The following is a 19,784-nucleotide window of genomic DNA, read 5'->3' as shown; positions in this document are numbered from 1 at the left end:
TTTTTAATCCAAACATAAGACTTTTACACTTATCCACATTAAATTTCATCTCATTAGATTTGTCCCAATGGTCAAGCATCAAGATCTTTTGGGATCCTGATTCTATCATCCTATATGTCAGCTGTCTCTCCTAGCCTTGGGTCATCAACTAATTTGATAATCATTTAAGTCATTGATAAAAAATGCCTCGAATATCCCAGGGCTAAGAATAGATGTCTGTGAACCTCGCCACATAACTCCTCTTTAAACTGAGGTTCAGTCATCAGTGACTCATTGGGTAGGGCCATTCAAGCAGGTGAATCCACTAAGTATGGTACTGTCTAGACTGCCTCTCCCTCTATCACTTTCACACAAGTGCATGAGAATCTTTGTCAATGTTTTCTGTTTTTTCAAAAACAAATAAAGTAAACTAACTCCATGTCATTCTTCTGTTTTACTGGCCTAGTGACTGTCAAAAAATAAAATATCGTTAGCCTGGCAGGTTCTATTCCAGAAGAAACCATGCTCTGAACAATGCTTCTTTCTCTAGATATCCAATAACCATTCCTTTAATAATAAAGGAATTTTATCAGGAATCAAAATCAAAAGCATTGGCCTATAGTTTTCAGATTCATCTTTTTTCCCTTTTCTAAAAAAAAACAAATTGAGACAATATTTGCTTTTCTCCAATTCTGCAGAACCAATTCTACTCTCCATGGTTTTTCAAAGATCACTGACAGTAGCTCAGAAATCACATTGGCCATTTTTTTTTCACATATAATTTGTTTGGGTCTAGTGACTTACAACCAAGGGTAGCCATCCCTTTTATATCTCCCTATTAGGGGAATTGCTGAGTTTCAATTCTCCATTAGTTACTTCTTTTTTATACTTTCCAATCCCAAAGGTTTATTCTCCTTGACAAACAAGACCAAAATATAGAAGAAACAGGGCCAAAAAGCTATGTCCTCCAATTTCAAATCTACCACTTAATAATAACAATAGATAACATTTACATAGGGTGTTAATGTCAGCAAAGAGGCTTATATTATATTATTTTGTTTGATCTTCCCAATAACCTTGCAAGATGAGAGTTATAATTAACCCTATTTTACAGATGAGTCGACTGAGGCCTCACGTGTTTCAATGATTTGCCCCAGGTCACATTGCTAAGTAAGTGTCTAAATAGAAATTGAATTGAGAACATCCTAATTCTAAATGTAGCCTGTCTCATATCCAGCTAGCTGCCTACACTCCTGTTGTTTGGACCATGGTGGTGAGGAAAGAGGGGACCAGTGTCAAGGCGCAAGAAAGCAGCCCCAGTCCCACAGACCTTCCATGCTGTCCTCCCGGTGCATGTTGAAATTGTCATAGGAGTCCCAGCGGATGAGAGGGTCAGAGGTGTTATAGTCCACAGACACGCTTGGCCCATTCTCCAGATGTTCCATTCCTGGGTGATTGGAGGAAGAGAAGTAAAAATAGATTAACATTTGGAATAAAAGAGGAAACCACGGCATTCCCCTAAGGAAGATCTCTAAGCAATTTCATATTATCTTGAGGACACAAAGAAGGAAAATGAGGCACAGAATGGGTCAGGAGGCCATCCTAGGGTCAATGACCAAGCTCATCAAGAAACCCTGGAGTCTAGGCCCTTAATACTATTGAATAGGTTTGCACTCAGGTCACATGATAGAGGCCTGGAAGATGGAGCCCCGAGAAGCTTGGAGACCACACTATGGGTAATCCTCTAACCTTCTCAGTTACTCCAGCTCCTCTTCTAAAACAATCAAGAAAATACCAGAAGATTATAATGGTCTCCCACTGGAAATAGGGAAAAGGAGTTTAGGAAGATTCATTTTTTAACTAACTGAGGTCAAAGACTGTGAGAGAAAAATGCTGGTCCTCGAATGAAAAAGTTCTCAAGAAATCTAAATTAAACTGACCTATGAACTACAGGCCAATTTAGAGCAGAAGTTTTCAACCTCTGGCAGTGTAGGGAAATCTATAGACCCCGTCTAAGAATGTTTTAAATGCATAAAATAAAATACATAGGATTACAAAAGGAAACCAATTATATTGAAATACAGTAATCAGTTTTTTTGTTTTTGGGGTTTTTTTTTTGCTTTTTGGAGGAGGGGGAAGGTAGGGCAATTGGGGTTAAGTGACTTGCCCAAGGTCACACAGCTAGTTTTATGTTGAGTGTCTGAGGCCAGATTTGAGCTCAGGTTCTCCTGACTCCAGGGCCAGTGTTTGATTCACTGCGCCATCTAGCCACCCCAATCAATTTTTTAAAAAAAACAACTTTGTGGAGACCATATTCAGAATCCCTAATAGAATCAGAGAAGTGTGAATTCCCTTGGGTTATCTAAAAGTCATCCCCCTCATCCCCTCCCACAAGTTCTTGTGCTCTCTCGCTCTCTCGCTCTCTCGCTCTCTCTCTCTCTCTCTCTCTCTCTCTCTCTCTCTCTCTCTCTCTCTCTCTGTCTCTCTCTCTGTCTGTCTCTCTCTGTCTCTGTCTGTCTCTTTCTCTCTCTGTCTCTGTCTCTCCCTCTCCCTGTCTCTCACTCTCTCTCTGTCTCTCACTCTCTCTCTCTCTTTCTCTCTCACTCTCTCCCTCTATCTGTCTCTCTTTCTCTCTCTCTCACTCTTTCTCTCTTTCCCTCTGTCTCTCTTTCTCTCTCTCTCACTCTCTCTCTCTGTCTCTCTGTCTCTCTCTGTCTCTCTGTCTCTCTGTCTCTCTCTCTCTCTCTCTCTCTCACTCTCTCTCTCTCACTCTCTCTCTTTCTCTGTCAGACCAACAGGAGGCCCTCCAAGTTCAAAACTATTTCTACAAAGGAAGACAACTCAATCTCAATCACTCATGCCTACTAGAGCTTCATGAGCTTTGATATCCTTCAAGCTATACTAAATCCTTTCTTCAGCCTACAATCATCTCATTTTCTTTCTTCCCTGAGCTGAGAATATCAGGTCATCATCCTCTGCCTAGCAACACTATTAGAGGCTAACATTTAATCAGATTTCTCATCTTTAGGTTGAATAATTCAAGTTCCTTTATTCTCTTCTCATAAACATTATGCATTTTTACTTTCACAGTCTTCATGCCTTTCCTCTTGCCTCTATCTATAGCCTCCTTTACCTGTGGAGCCTAGAGATGGACATGGGACTCTGACCGAGGCTGATTACCATAGGAAAATAACCTAATGATTCCTATACTATTTAACTACTCCAGCACCATACTCATGGGACAGTGGAAAGTGCCCTGGAAGAGTCAGGATTGATTGGGTTGATGCCTTAGCTCTGCCACTAATTACATCTCTGGGTCTAAGTTTCCTCATGTGTCAGACAATAAACATTTATTAAGCACCTACTGTATGTCCAACACTGGGAGACAAGGGGGTTGAATTAGATGATCTCTAAGACTCTTTCCAGATTTAATTATCTATGAAATCTATTTTATCTCCTTTTGTATTATTTTTCCCCACAGTTAAGTCATTGATTCTCACTCAATATAGCTGGCATCCACTCTAATGCCCAAATATTTATCTGCTGTCCTAATTTTTGAACACAGATATCTTGCATTGATTAGGTCATGGGGCAGGGTTAGGGAGCAGGGTAGGGGAGGCATAGTTAAGGTGGGAAACAAAGGAGATTATACCTTGAATTTTCTCAGGGCCATAAGAAAATACAAACTCTACTTTGCCATACTCTGGAAACCGATCATCTGGAAAAGAAGAGAAAGAAAGGAAGCATTCCATCAGCTCCCAGAAAAGGTTCTGAGAATTCTTAGCCCCTGACTTCAGCACAGACACATCTCGCTCAGCACACAAAGGCATCTTGCACACATGTGGGCCAGAAGAAAATGATAGGGATTATACAGGGGCAGGCTGGCAAACACTTAGCAACTAACTCTCCAGAAAAAAGGAATGAACCCACCAAATACTTTTAAGTTTAATCTTTAATCCCCTATTTTCTCCATCACCTTCTTAAAACTTGACGATCAACACAGTAAATCAAGTCCTGATTTATGGCATTTGCTGTCTTCTGAGGTATATACGCTCACAGTGAAATTTTAACAATAGGCTCTTGACTTTTACTCCAGCACACCCCTGAGATCACCCCTCTTCCTAGTATCTGAATAATGAACCTCTCCACCATCCTCCCCAGCTCTTCTCCCTGGCACCAGCCCCATTCAGGTAAGGATTTCATTCCAGGTACTGAAGGGATCGGCGTAGGGGAGGATGGAAGAGAGTGGGGGAGGCAGGGAACTGAAATAGTGAATGGGGATCCAATGTCCTGGGCCTGAAAGCTAGAAGTCCCAAAGGAGGGGAGAAAAGGAGGTCAATGGAGAAAAGATACAATAGGAGAGGAGGAATGGGGTAAAATGGGAAAACATAGCAAGAGATCAACTTGACAGAAAAGGAATGAGCTTCATCTCAAACCGGTGCTCCATCCCTCCTCCCATGGCCCACTCCCAAGAGCCCTACCTTTGAAGGCATCATCTAGGTCCTCCTTCCCAAAGACGACTCCCAGGTCATGGATGGCACAGGTATGGAACTGAACTCGGAATATGACATCCCGGGCTGGGCTTCGGAACTTTTTGTGGTAACATTTCAGCTGAGCCAAAGACATGAAGGGGATGCTGGTCAGACTCACTAAAACATCAAGACCACCTTGGGCAGAGGGGAATCAGAGAGAACCCCAGGCCCATGCCCACAGTTTCCAGGACTCGTCTCCCGTTCCAGAGAAGAAAATCTCGCCACCACCAGATAAAAATCTCTTAGAGATTACTCTGTCAGCCAACAAAGTAAAAAAAAAAAGTCCCATCCTAAGAGACTTCAGCACAGCTGAGGGTGGTTTAAATTGTAGCAAATGAAAATTAATTCTTTAATTATTATAGAAACTACACCATGATACAGTAGAAAAATTACTGGATTTGGAGCTGAGGCCTCAGTTTCCTAGGCTGCAAAATCAGAGAATTGGATTAACTGACTTCTAAGGCCCTTTTCATGTCTTAGTCTATGATCCTATGACCTTCCGTGGAAAATGCTAAATGACAGGGTGACAAGGAAGGATGTCGTCCTTTATGATCATAGAATGTAGAGCGAGAAGTTATATTCTCTGCAGACAAGAAATAAATATACTACTTTTACATTTGTAAAATATCTAACCTTTTCCAAAGCACTTCCACACACATCTCCTTTGGGCTTGACAGAAATCCAGTAAATAAGTAAGGCAGCTGTTAGCCCCATTATACAAAGGCTAAGGCAGATTAAGTGACTTACTCAAGGACATGGTTATCCATACGATCCCAAAAATCATCTTTTTTTCTTTTTTAATGACACCTGTCATTTCCTTCTCTAAGGGGTTTCTCTAATTAACGCAAAATGGCACCTTTTCTGCAAGCTGGAGACTAACAAAATTGCCTGGGACACCAAGAGCTTAGGTGATTTGTTTAGGACTACAAGACAGGATATGTCAGAAGTAGGACTTGAACCCAGGTCTTTATATCTCCAAAGCCAACTCTCCAGTCACCAGGCCATCTTGTCTCTCAAAAGGCATCTATTTCTAGTACAGAACCTGGAACTTTTGATTTCTCATTCAGGCTTCTTTCTACTTTACTGCCCTGCCTCTGGGTCAGGAGAAACGACTGCACCTACAGGGGAAAGATGGGAAGTGGGACATCAGCAGGACTCTCTGTCCACCTGTGGAGTCTGTGGTTCTTACTGGTTGTTGCAGCTCTCCATCTCATCTGAGGAGGGAGGAGCAGGAGTAGGAGCAGCAACAGAAAGAAATGAAGGACAGAGGGATGATTGCCGAAAAGGAAACAGTCCTTACCAAGATGTCTCCCTTCAGAAGCAATCCAGGCTCAATGGTGATACAGATGCTAGTCTGGCTGTCTCCTTGGACATTGCTGTGGGAGATGGAGAGAGAGAGAGGGATAAAGAGAGAGAGAGAGATGGAGATGGAGAGAGGGAGGTAGGGAGGGAGGGAGAGAAGGAGAAAGAAAAATGGAGAGAGGGATAGAGAGAGAGAAATGGAAAGAGAGAGATAGAGAGTGAGAGATGGAGAGAGGGAGGGAGGGAGGGAGAGATGGAGAAAGAAAAATGGAGAGAGGGATAGAAAGAGAAATGGAAAGAGAGAGATGGAGAGTGAGAGACGGTGAGAGAGGAAGAGAAATGAAGAGAAGGATGGAAAGAGAGGTGGGGAGGGATGGAGAGAGAGAAAAGGAAAGAGAGATGGAGAGACAGAGAGAGATGGAGAGAAAGAGAAATGGAGACAGGAATGGAAAGCGAGAGATGGAGAGTGAGAGATGGAGAGAAGGATGGAAAGAAAGGTAGAGAGGGATGGAGAGAGAGAAAGAGAGAAATGGAAAGAGAGAGATGGAGGGGGAGGGAGGGAGGGAGCAGGAGAGGGAGAGAGAGAGAGAGAGAAATTTAGGACAAAAACAAAGACTTCTGGCCTCCTCTTCCCACAACACAATTTCTCAGAAGATCACACAGATTTTAATCTACAGTACTGATGTCCACTCAAACCAGATGAGTGAGAAAAAAGTATATAGATCCATGTGTAAAGTATCCTTTTAAGGTCTTTGTAATGTATAGTACTTTAGTGATGAAAAGGTATAGTTTCTTGTAGTGAAAGGGGAAGCCTAAGACACTCATCTCATCTGCATAAGGGAAAGATACATACTAGATTCCAGAAGTGTAGACAGGTTGCATGGCCTGGTAAATCCTGAGGAAGGGTCGACAACCTGAAAGAAGCAACAAAAAATAGGTAAGGATGTTCAATAGATAGGAGAAGGAACAAAGGAGTTATGGGAAAGAAAACAAAGAGAGAAAACAGAAAAGGCATAAGTAGGAAAGAGGAAGGAGAGAAGGAAGGAGACTGAGAAAAAGGAAGGAAAGAAGGGAAAGGTAGAAAAGAGGAAACAGGGGAAACTGAGGCACTGGGAAAGGTGGAGAGAGTGAAAGCTAAACAAACAGTCACTGACCTCCTTTGGACTCAAAGTTGGGAATGCCGTGCATAATGACATGGTGTAGGAACAAAGGCTTGTTGTTCATTTTGATGGAACCAGAGAGCAGCCCACTGAAGTAATGGACGTATCTGCAAAGGGAAGACATCAGTCCTTCAGCATGGTCCTTCCCTGGAAGAATTACTCAAAACACAGCTATGTCCCCCTCATTCCTCAAGCATGGCAAAAACAGGGCAAAAGGGGTCTTGCTATGATTAGTCACTAGAGGAAATGTTAAAGAAACTGAGACAGCCATAGTTAAGTATTCTTGTACCTGAGGGGCAGGGGAGTGGCAGTACAAAGGAGGGTATCACCCAGAGAGTCCAGGCCTTGCCTTCTCTGGGACTAGAGGCAGGAAAACCTGGCAGGAGCAAAGAGACACTGGGAGTAATCATGGAGAGGCAATCGAACTCTATGGCAGTATAAGCCATCAGAAGATAGACAGGCTTGGTGTAGAGACAGAAATAACCCTAAAGAAGAAGCACAGTCCTCATTCCCCATGCTACCCCCCAGGATATCAGCGACCTGATGCAAAGCCCCAGTTACCCACGTCTAGTTATAGCTTTGCGTAAGAGGATGATTCTAGGGGTGGCTAGGTGGCACAGTGAATAGAGCACCAGCCCTGGAGTCAGGAGGACCTGAATTCAAAGCCGGCCTCAGACACTTGACACACTTACTAGCCTTGTGACCTTGGGCAAGTCACAACCCCAACTGCCCTCCAAAAAGTGGCAAAAATAAAAAAAGAGGATAATTCTACCTGAAGGACAAAAAATAGAATGGAGAAGTGTTTGATGAAAAGCTTTAAATCTGTGATGGTTGACAACACTCCAACACACACACACACACACACACACACACACACACACACACACTCTGACAATAGAGCAAGAGGGGATGGGGCCCAACATAAGAAAATGGGGCTTGAGATGAGTCACTGGGTTACAGCAGGGGTTAGCCAGGGAGGATGTGACTTCTCTTTCCCTAGAGATCTTTAAGAACTGGGAGACCTTTGACTATCTGGCCTATAAGAAGAAGAATTCCACAATCTAGAAGACCATAGGGTCACAAGGCCAGTCCAAAGCAGTCATTAACCCATCCTCAAATACTCTACTCACAGAGACCTCTAGTGCCCCCTGGTGGTCTATCCTGAAATACTTTTCCCATGCTACCATTTACTACTCAGTTCAAATTAACAAGTTTACAGAAAGCTTTCTATATACTAGCCACCGTCCTAGGCCCTGGTATACAAGGATAACTTGCACTACAAAATGCCCCCTCTAACGCACATTGGAAACTGATTTAAGCTTATGGGAGAGGTCTTTCAGGAATGGTCAAGGGCTTTCAGGAAGGGAGGGAGGAATCACTTAGAGCTGGGACTAAGCTTGTCATAGAGAAGCCTGTTGGTCCCAGCTCTTCCGCTTATTAGCTGTGTAACCTTGGGTAAAACATTGCTCTCTGTGTGCCTTACTTTCCTCATCTGTAAAAAGAAAATACTAAACTAAATGATTTTAAAGGCCCCTTGAACTCTAGAAGCCAGAATCAAGGTCAGGTAGGTGGTACTAGAGCACTGGGCTGGGAATCAGGGAGACTCTGCTTGAAACCAAAACCAGACTCAGACACATACTAGCGGCATGACCCTGGCAAGTCACTTAACCCTCTTTGCCTCAGTTTTCTCATCTGTAAAATAAGCTGGAGAAGGAAATGGCAAACCACTCCAGTATCTTTCTCAAGAAAATTCTAAATGGGATCATGGAAGGTGGGACAAGGCTGAAAAACAACTGAACCACAGCTCTCACTCCAGAGTCTATGATCCTAGATAGGGTAGAAAGAAATCATTTTAAACATAAAGGATAGAGTAGCTTGTATAAAGGCAAGGAAATAGGAAAGGGAAGGATGCGATCAGGGAACAGTGAGTATTCCAGTTGGGCTGAAACATAAGAGTGAGCAAGACAAGGGGCAGCTAGGTGGCACAGTGAATAGAGCATTGGCCCTGGAATCAGGAGGACCTGAGTTCAAATCCAGCCTTAGACACGTAGCACAAAACTAGCTGTGTGACCTTGGGCAAGTCACTTAATGCCAATTGCCCTGCCTTCCCCCCTCCAAAAAGAAAAAAAAAAGAGTGAGCAAGACAGTGGTAAAAATACAAGGCTAGAAAGGTAGATTAGGGCCATATTGTAAAGGATCTTGAATATATTCTGGAGAAAGGTTATCATTTCACATAAAACTTTTTTAGTTGTTTTTATAGAGGTGACAATTAGAACCAACATGGTATAACTGAAAAAGAGCTAACTTGGGAGTCAGAGAAACTGGGTTCAAATCCTGCCTTGGCCACTTAGTATCTGCATCAGTAAAAAATGTTTGTATTGAAAAGGCAGGCCTTGGCTGTTATGGAAAGTGAGGAGTTAGTAAAAGTGTTTTGCAATTTCCCAAAGCAATTCAGACCTCTTTCCTCTCCTTTGCAACTCCTGGCCAAGTTCACTGTCCACCTCTTCTGTCTTTCCCCAATACACATACTGTTGAAAGCCCTATGGGTTGTCCATTCACATGCATATTGAAATATGGGTAACAGACATCCTTCATCCATTTGGTCTTTCCTATGTGGATGGACAGGTTTAAATCCTTTAAATGATTACAGATCTTTTCCAGGAGGCTCTGCAAAGTCTTGAGGCTTGATATAACACGACGTCATCTTCAAGCACAAGCACCCAGAGGACTTCATCATCTTCATGGAATCTTTGATCAACCCACTCTGCCCTGAATCTCCTCTATTACAGTGATGTGTGTGTATGTGTGTGTGTGTGTGTGTATCTTGGGTGAGCTATATATCCCCTGTTCTGTCTTACCTAATGTTTATCACAGAGTTCCTGAACAGTTATTTCTGTTGTAGCATCTTTCAAAGAATCTGGAATGATCTTAGTAAAGATGAGGGGCATCTTGATGTAAAAGAGCCTATAAGACACCATTTTGTTCTGCATTCAATCCTTTTTTCATAATAAAAAAAACCATTAAGTACAATGAGATCTTCTACTCTCTACATCTTTTAATCAATTGTGAGATAGTATGGATGGGGTCTATTTTGGGATAGCTCTTGCCTAGTATTACTTTCATAAAAGATGCCTTGATTCATGTCTAGTTGATATTCATAAAGACTTTATGATAGAAGGATAGTCATATAGGTGAGTAGTTAAGTTTATTAACAAGATTGAGATTTTTTCACACCTTTGATATCTTCCCCTCCTTAAAATACCTTGTATATCAGTCCATCAAAGCCCTCACAATCGTATCACCTCCAAGACACATGTACTTAATCCAATCCAGATGTTTTTTCCCATATTTGTTACTTTAGGGTGATTTCTACCTCCTCTGTAAGCACTTCAAAGAATGTAATGTTAGGGCCCAAGTATGGTGGTTCCACTATCCTTGATGGAATAAACAATTTGTTGAAATGAATTTCATAAGTCTTTCCCATATTTCTTCTGTTTATAGTCCTTTTTAATTTCTTCTTTGAATCCTCTTGGGATGACTCTGCTTAGTTGGACATCTTGCCAAGTTTTCTTCAAACTAGTCTTACCCTCTGCTTTATAAAATGATATTGTTCATAAGTATACATCATCCTTCTTCATAAGATTTCATACAGACAAGTTTATACTTTAGCCAATGTTGCCTTTGGCAGATATCTCTCTCCATTTGGCAAGTAAGTTAAATGTTTGCTCTGACTAAGCTACTTGCTGGGCTCTTTTGGTCTCTTTGTTGTAGCAATTAACTTCTGGATAAAGTTATCAGTGTCAACGTTCTTTTCAGTGTCATTGTTATGTTGATGTCCTTTCCCATTTTTTATTTTTAATAGTTTGTTTAAATAATTGAGGGCTAAATTTTCTAAATTATATGCCATATTTTTCTCATTATTATTCTTTCTTCTTGTTTATTATAAATTCTAATCTTAGCTCTGACGACCTGCTGGTCTGACTGTGAATAGACAGCCAACTCTGAGATAACTCCTACATCAATAATAAGTTTTTCTTGTCCATGAAAATTAAATCAAGTTCATTCCTTGTGATGTTATTTGCTGACTACCATGCCCAGTACCTTCTTATTTTTCAGTATTGATGAAAGGTATGAGGTTTCTGTCCAACCTACAAGTCTTTGGCCTCTGTCATTTCTTCCTCCAGAACTACACTTTCCTATATATTTCTCCCCATCTTCACCTTTTCCCACCTTTGCATTGCAGTCATCAAGTATCAGAATGCATGTTGATTTGATTTGAAGTGTCTTATATCCAGTTGTTCATAGAATTTCTCTACCAGAGGACCAATGGTGCATAAACTTTCCCACTAAGCCTTCTCTTCTCCAAACTAAATATTCATAGTTCCTTCAATGTCATTTAAAATCTTTCTTCAACATTTCTTTGAGTGATTGGGAAGATGAGCATCACCTCCAGTCTGCCTAGGCAGAGGAGGGAAACTGAGGCTAGAAGACCAATGATTTCCCATAGGGACATACAAGCAAGTCCACACAAAGTTGGGAGCAATGGGGGGGGGGGGGAAGGCAATGAGAGAAGTCTAAAAGCCAAGCATTCCAGTGTATCATTCCAGGACTTTATCTCTGCAATGCTCTGCCTGGTCTTCTCATTTTTTTTCTACGAGTCAGAGATCCTTCAGGTGAACATGACCAGGACTCTTCCTGATGTGATGTGGTTGCAGTGCTTTACCCTAATTGGGTAATTAATAAATGTTTATTGGATGGATGGATGGATGGATGGATGGATGGATGGATGGATGGATGGATGGATGGATGGATGGACGAATGGGAAGTCTACCAAGTGAGTGGCATCAGAGCTTATGTCCTAGAGCATTACTCCTCCTCTGTTCACAGGCTACTTGACTGGTCTGGTTCAGGGACTCAGATACACAGAGAAGGGGCACCTGGTCCATTAACTGGGTGTGGCTGCCTTTGGCTACGGAGCCAGGGTAATCTGATGGGCACCAGCCTGCCCTATTCAGACTCCTTTTTCTGCCCTTCGCCCACCCAGCTGACAGGAAGCCCAGAGTGGCTGGATCCCTTATCAGGACCCCAGATCATGCCAACAGGATGTGTGTGTACAAGGGGACAATGAGCCCTGGGGGGCAGACAGGGGAGCTGTGGGCACAGGCCCTCCTTGGGCAATACTTTTCTCCTTATCCTGGACTGGAGACCTTGAAGAATTAGAAAGAAGGCAGGAAAGTAAAATATATAATAAGCAGACAAAGGTATATTTTTACCTTCAGCCATAAGTACACACATAAACAGACACAGCCTTACGTAAAGAAAGGCATGTGCAAATAAGAAGACATGCAGCATACAAATAACAAAAGCTGATATTTGTACAGGGTTTCCCAGTTACAAAGCACTTGATAGATATTAATTCATCAAATCTTCACAACAACCTTGTGGTATAAGTAATGAAAGGATTCTATTCCCCATTTTACAAATGAGGAAACTGAGGCTCAGAAAATAACAGATAGTAGTTGGTTTGCAAAGCACCTTAAAAATATTACCTCATTTGGTCCTCACAACAAGGCAAAGAGATGGTGCTATTATTATCCTCATTTTACAAATGAGAAAACTGATGCAAACAGCAGTTAAGTGACTTGCCTAAGGTCACACAGCTAGTGAGTGTCTGAGGTCAAATTTGAATTCTGGTCTCCTTGATTTCAGACCCAAATATACCACCTAGATAGTGAAAAAAAAAAATTTGAGGGGGTGGCTGGGTGGCGCAGTGAATAGAGCACCGGCCCTGGAGTCATGAGGACCTGAGTTCAAATCGGACCTCAGACACTTGACACAAAAACTAGCTGTGTGACCTTGGGCAAGTCACTTAACCCCAATTGCCCTGCAAAAAAAAATTTTAAGATTTGCCCAAAGAAAGTCACGCTGCTAACAAGTAGATGAAATCACAGCTTCCAAGTGAAAGCCAGACTACATGTGATCTCTACAAAGAAATCTCCTGGATATGTGATTATAATGCTTCAGTGGGATCTGATTCTTACCCATGATACCTCCAAACCACATTATAACCCAACATTCTGCTTACTGCCGTGGCTCCTTGATTCAAGGACACCACTGACAGCGAGGACTGCCTGGAGGCCCATAAGGATGAAAAAGACAGGATCAGAGTACGCATCTAACCCCCTCCTCACTGAGCAATGTGAAGACTGTTCTTTGATCTGCAGCTGCTAGCTCGGTGGCTTTTAGCCAGAGCCTTTGCTCACAAAAAGAGCTTCCCTGCTCCCAACCCTCATCCCCACCCCAACAGAGGCATGCTGACTTTGTCTACTACTGCCATTATTCCTTCCTGGCTATCCCCATACAGGCTGTGCTGGGGAGGGCTGATTCTGAAACTACTTCAGTAGCCCTGCCTACAGCTTCAATTCCCTACTTTAGTCCTCCATTCCAAAGAAGCTTAGATAGATAACTCCCACCACCTGTTGTTCTCAGTGCCCAACCAACCCAGCAGAGATTAGTTAATGATATAATTAGCTGTCTTTTATATGGTGCTTTAAGATTTTCATAGAACTCTGCATATATTACCTCTATAATAATGCGGGTGCAATACAGGTATTTTTATTCCCACTGTATAGGTAATGAAACTGAAACCTGGACAAATGAAGTGAATTACTCAAGATAGCTCCTGTCAGAGGTAGGATTCAGGTTGGAACTACTAGACTCCAAATCCAATGCTCTTTCCATTAAAATGTATTGTCTTTTTTCTAGATAGGAAAGCTGAGTTAATAGGTTAAGTTCAAGGATTTCTGATCGAAGGTTCTGCCTTGCCATTTAATGTTCAGCAGTTGTAGAGTGAAGTAAAAAGAACCAGGCAAAGAATGTAAAAACAAACTCTGAAAGACCTAAGAATTCTGATCAATGAAAGGGAACGCATAAGGTTCTATCCACCTCCTGATTGAAAGGAAGAGGAATCAAGATGCAAAATTAGACATCTATTTTTGAACATGGTTAGTGTAGGAATACATTTTTCTTGACTATGCATTAGTTAAGAATTTTGGGTTGTTTTTTACTCAATGAGGGAGGAGGAGGTAAAAGAGAGAGAAAATAAATGCTGGTTAATTTTTTTAGTAATGTATTACTTTAAAATAAAGTTCAACAGTATTTTGAGGTCATGTCGATGAATTTGCTGGAGAAGTCAGGTCTATAATAAGTCCAACATATTGAAGGTTGGACACAAGCATTGTTCTGAAGACCAGAACATGGCATAGTGAGCAAAGTTCTGGAATTAAGTCAAGAAGACCTTTCCTTAAATTCCACCTCCACCATTTACAAACTATATACCTATAAGCAAGTCAGTTCATATAAGTTTCCCTATCTGTGAGATAGGGATTCCAAGTTCAATACCTTACAGTGCCTGTCTTACAGGTTTTGTTATAAGGCTTAAATGAAATAATGCATGTGAAAGCCTTAAAGTGTTATAAAAATGCGCTTTTGTCCCATCCTATCCCGTACTTTCCCATCCCATTTGATCCCATCCTATCCTATTTTGTCTCTAGCTTCTATTCACACTGTTGCCATGCTCTAATTATGCCATTCTCCCAAAAGGCAAGCTGATCTTATCTATAGCACCCTGAGATGAGAACATCCTTAGACAGTGAGTCCCTTATCAAGAAGACTATATCTGGATGGTTCCCAGATCTATATTGTCCAAAAGATTTCTGACCTCTACAGTGCTGGCTAATCCATGGTCTCTGCTTTCTTCCCCTGGGCTCACCCTCAGTTTATCCCCTTCACATATGAAGGACAATATATTCCCATTCTATGCACCCCCATCTCTTCTGAAGGGTGGACCAAGGTCAACTGCATTTCTTCTGCATGTGTATTTTGAGACACAAAAACCAGAACTCTCATCTCAAAGACTGGTAAGTTTGACCTTCTTTCTAGCAGGACTGAGGTCTCCAGAGCTATGCTCACTCTCACCACTAACGTCTGTCCACATAGATACTAATATACCTTCTCTCCATATTCCTGAGCACATGCCTCTCCATGAGCAATGATGTAGTGTGGTGTAGGAGAGACCCTTGACTAGGAGTCTGGTGACTTGAGTCTGAATCTTGGCTCTTCTGCTATTTATTAGTTGTGTGACCCTGGGAAAGTCACATGCCTTCTCTGAGCCTCCTGTCTCCCTTACAGGGCTGCTGGGAGGATAGAGTGTGATGCTTCTGAAATTATAAATCCCTCCCTGATGCTAATGTCTTCCCTTTATTCTCTACCTCCAGTTTATCCTGTGTATAGCTTGTTTGGGCATAGTTGTTTGCAGGCTTTCTCCCCTATTAGACTGAGCTCCTAGAGAATAAGGGCTGGTTTGTTTTTTGTTGGGTTTTGTTGCTGTTGCTGGGTTTTTTTTCCTTTCCTTGTATCATTAGTGATTAGCACAGTACCTGGAACATAGTAGGGACTTCATAAATTCATACTGACTGACCGTGTGAATATAGGTATAGAACACTGCATATCCTCTCAGACTCAGTTAATGGGTGGCTAGTTTCAAAGTCCTTCTTCCCCTCTTTCTATATATTCTTTGTTACAAGATATGGTTCTCTAGATAGTGGAGTAGGGAAGGAAATATTTAGAAATAAAGAGTATAGTTTAAAAAAAGAGATCCAAAAAAGTTTTTTAAATTATAAAATACTAAACAAGTTTCAAGTATCATTGTTTTTTATTAATACACAGTCTCTAAAAGAATTAAAGCAGGAGGTAACCCAAAGAGGAATGGAGAGATTCATGGTGGATATGAATAGGGGGTACCTTATTATTAACAAAGAACTGGGCACCAAAAGCATCTGATAATTTTTGTGCATCCACGATAAATAGTCCAAGACAAGTGTCACTGAGGGGACGAGAAGCTTGCCTGGAGTATGGACACAGACTAACAGGAGGAAGGATATTGGGAAAAATAATTCAAAGTCAGGCCCGGTTTCACCAGGGGTATAGGGGGAAGGAAGTTCCTAGACACTCCTACTTGGGTTATTGCTGCTAATTAAGCACTGATCTTAGCATTCTAGGTTGTTGTCATTATTTCTGAATTTTAGAACCCTGCATCAAAGTTCTGATCACTCCACCCTAGTTAGAGCTGTGCGAATCACACAGTGGTGCCCAACCAGCCTGCCAGTGGGCCCCAAGCAGGCTGCCAAACTCATGAGGGCACCAAAACCAGATTAAAGTCTAGCTGGGAAATGTTAAACAAAATAAATAAAAATACAATATATAATGTTAATTTGTGGTTTTCTAAGTCAATATTAGGCCAGCAGGAATCAATTTCTATTGAGTTTGATGCCATTGAGATAACGGATGGACAAGCATGTGTTCTATTGATAATAGTACACTAACAGCTAACAATTACATAGTGCTTTAAGGTTTGTGAAGCATTTTAAAAGTATTATCTTATTTGATCCTTATAATGACCCTGGGAGGTAGATGCTATTGCTATCTCCATTTTATAGATGAGGAAACTGAGGCAGACAGAAGTTAAGTGACTTGTTCAGGGTCATACAGCTAGTGAGTGCGTAAGACAGGATTTGAACTCAGTTCTTCCTGACTCTAGGTCCAGTGCTCTAGCCACTGTGCCAGCCAGCTACCCATAATATCTGTCAGGAGATAGGAGACCATGTGGTACAGAGGAAAGAGTATTAGTTTTAACATCAGAGGACCCACATTTGAATCTCTGTTCTACTAGTTATGCATCTGTAAAATAACGGGATTTGGGTCTCTAAAGTCTTTTTCTTTTCTAAGTCTATGGTCCCGAGATCTAGGCCTGTGGGTCATAGTTTACTGACCCCTGATTTAGAGGAATGCAGCTGCCCTCCCCAAACACCATGAGGACTCCTCATGGGGGATTTACAGGCAGTCATGGACAGGAATGCTTCGTATAAGAAAGCATGGAAGGACTATCTGTGCTATCTGTGCTATTGGAGGGAATACGCACATGGACAAGATCATCCACAGAGCTATTGGAGTGGTGAAGAATTATTTTCATATGAGCACCTGCCCCTTCAGAGCCCACAGGCTGAAGCTGAACATGGAGTCTTGGCACATACATACATACATGCATACATGCATGCATACAAGCATGTGCATAGCAGTCCACTCTGCCCCACTTCAGTGGGTAGTGAAGCTCACATGTATACATGCAAACACACGTGAGCTCAAAACCAACCTCTTCTGGGATGGTTGCCCCACAGGAACCACTTTGTCCTCATAGAATCTCTTCATGGCAAATCGATCCAGGGCCTGGTCTGCACTGTGGGGAGAAGACAAGAAATGAGAGGAGACATCTACAGAGACCGAATCCTAGAACACCAGGGCTAGAGAGGCCTTAGGGATTGATAATCCAAGGGTCTAATCCCTTCATTTTATGGAGGAGAGAACAGGCCCAGAGAAGATATGGAAGGTCACATAGGTTGTCTCCTAATCCAGTTCATGCCACTATCCCACATGATCTAAGGCCAGGAGGCTTTCATAGAGTACATCCTGTCCTGCCTCTATGTAAGAGTGACCTCTGCCTCAGGCAAAAGATGGCATCTACCTGTGCAAAGAGATCTTTAGGGAAGAAGATTCTCCAGCCTTGCTGAGTGATCCTGATAGTGTCTCAGGAAATACAGGCTTCAGAAGCCAAGGTTTGGTCAAGTTTATTGGGAATAATAAAATCAGAATCCCAAGGCAGGCAGGTTATCCAGAGGTCATTATGTCCATCCCTCTGCTTCCAAGTAAGAATGGAGGTGTCAAAAAAAAATACCACAACTTAACCACTGGTATTTTATTTGCCATTTATGTGAGCAGAAAGGGGGTGGATGGGTAAGATGACCTATCTCTGGAGGGACCACTTGACCTTAAATTCTGTTTTAATAGGTTTCTTTTCACCACCACCACCACCTTCTGCCCTGCCATCCCACCTTCAAGAAGGAGGGCTGCCCACGAGCTCCAAATGTGTGGAGATCAGTAATGAGGACCACCTTCCCAAGGCCCTTCCTTCTGTGGGCTTAACCTCACCATTATCTCCAACTTCAATGCTACTCCTACAGGAATCTCCCCATCCCCACCCCGTACTCCCCAAGACCCAAAGGCATCTAAAAGACCCTTTTAATCCAAAATTAAATGACCCTCTGTAATGGAAATGTAAATTTTAAAGATCTTCCCTGCCCCTAGGCTAATGTGCACCTGAAGCCTGGGGTGGGAGGCTTGTTTTTCAGTAGATACTTCTTGATTGGCCAGTGAGTCAATAAGGTTGTTACATTCTCTGAGCCAGGAGAAGGCTATATAAGCCCTGATGTGTAACTTTGTTTTGGGACTCACTTTGAGAAGTGTTCTGTGATTTGATCTGAATTCTGGGAAGCCGTTGTTGAGAGTCCCCCGGCTTTGAAAAACCCAGAATGTGGAAACCCAGATGTTGACTGGGTATGGATGTAATGGTTTGACAGTTTGGAAATCTGTCTACTTGATGTTTCTGTCTTGATAATTATGCCTGTATACTTTGAGGTTCAGGGTGCTGACCTTTTCTCCTGAACAAGGTAAACGATATATGTCTGACTGATTAAAGTAAGCTTGTTAACCCATTTTGAGTTGCTTTCCTTTAACAAAGCAGATCCAAGAACCTGTGGTAGCTGCAAACCCTGAGGACGCTTGGGGTGCTTGCTGCTACACCCTCACACCCCACGCATCCAAATCTGCCTCCCCCTGCCCTCTCTTTATCTCTCCTTTTCTACATAATCATTGTCAGGAAGGACCAAGGGGAAGAAATCGCCTTAGTCTCCTGCTCTCTCAGTTAAGGGGATAAATAGCCTGGGGTCCCCCTTACCTGGCAGAAATATTGCTGTAGTGCATGTAAGCAGCGATGACAACTCCAGTCCTGCCTCGGTTTCCCTGAAAGAATTCAAATCACAAAGGCATTCATTCTCAAGGCGTTTAACCCAGTCAGGAATTTCTACATTAGCTTTTCCAGTACAGCTTGATAAATTCAGGGCTCCTGAGGAAAAGAATGAGGGGCCTTTGTGGTGAAGGGTTTGGGTAGGCAGAAAAGAGAGGAGCCGCAATGGAAAGGAGGTGAAAAGCCCTTCGGATCTTAAACAAATAACAGGCAATTGATCAACCACAGTCTTTGAGCCACCCACTCAAATACACTGGGTGCCAGCCTGGCATTCTCTTATGGGCAGGGCACACACATGTGCATAACCAGAGAGTGAAACACAGATGCAGGCTCAGACACACACAGAGGCACACACAGACAGAAACAACACAAGTGCACCCAGACACAGACAGACACACAAGAATCCCCACACCAAAGCCCAGACCCAAGTCTACACCATATAGGAGCCCACAGACAACAGAGACAGAAATGCACCAACATAGGGACACATGGGCACAAGGGGATGTGCACAAGCCCAGGGGGCTCTGACCTTGTTGTGTAGGACCACAACATTGTGGGGGTTAGCATTGAGCCACGTGTCCATGGCCTTGCAAACACTGCAGATCTTCTCCAGGGCAGGAGTGTGTAAGTCAGGCCAACCAAAGTCCAGCACCTATACACCAAAGAGAAGAAAGATTAGGCAATGGGGCTGAGGGGGGAAAGGCAGGAGGGATGGGAACAGCTCACCCCATATGTTTTGCCAAAATCATTCAGCAGCTGCTAACAGTAACGCACTCATGTGGGTATCTCTACTATATCTGTCCACCCAGACTTTTTATTATACTATGAGAAAGAAAGACAGAAAGACAGGAAGGAAGGAAGGAAGGAAGGAAGGAAGGAAGGAAGGAAGGAAGG

At 42.5% G+C, this 19,784-nt stretch overlaps 1 protein-coding gene across 14 annotated transcripts in view; it reads right to left on the bottom strand.

Moving 5' to 3' along the window:
- TNS1 (tensin 1) overlaps window positions 1–19,784 on the bottom strand; it is a 262,454-nt gene that overhangs the window by 101,344 nt on the left and 141,326 nt on the right. For all 14 annotated transcript variants that reach the window (XM_069075165.1, XM_069075166.1, XM_069075167.1 and 11 more), the window contains 9 exons: window positions 19,420–19,542; window positions 18,822–18,886; window positions 17,184–17,267; window positions 6,968–7,080; window positions 6,667–6,727; window positions 5,812–5,887; window positions 4,461–4,590; window positions 3,632–3,697; window positions 1,310–1,426 (listed from right to left, as the gene is read on the bottom strand). In XM_069075165.1, the coding sequence (XP_068931266.1) occupies window positions 1,310–1,426; window positions 3,632–3,697; window positions 4,461–4,590; window positions 5,812–5,887; window positions 6,667–6,727; window positions 6,968–7,080; window positions 17,184–17,267; window positions 18,822–18,886; window positions 19,420–19,542 (835 nt within the window). The remainder of the gene's footprint in view (window positions 1–1,309; window positions 1,427–3,631; window positions 3,698–4,460; window positions 4,591–5,811; window positions 5,888–6,666; window positions 6,728–6,967; window positions 7,081–17,183; window positions 17,268–18,821; window positions 18,887–19,419; window positions 19,543–19,784) is intronic.

Source organism: Petaurus breviceps, unplaced genomic scaffold, assembly GCF_028583685.1.
Source record: "Petaurus breviceps papuanus isolate PSGF00001 unplaced genomic scaffold, PetGlider_PUasm1.0 90903, whole genome shotgun sequence".
Classification (NCBI taxonomy): Eukaryota; Metazoa; Chordata; class Mammalia; order Diprotodontia; family Petauridae; genus Petaurus; species Petaurus breviceps.
The sequence above is the reverse complement of the archived record's forward strand: the minus strand, read 5'-3'. Positions and strand labels throughout refer to the sequence as shown.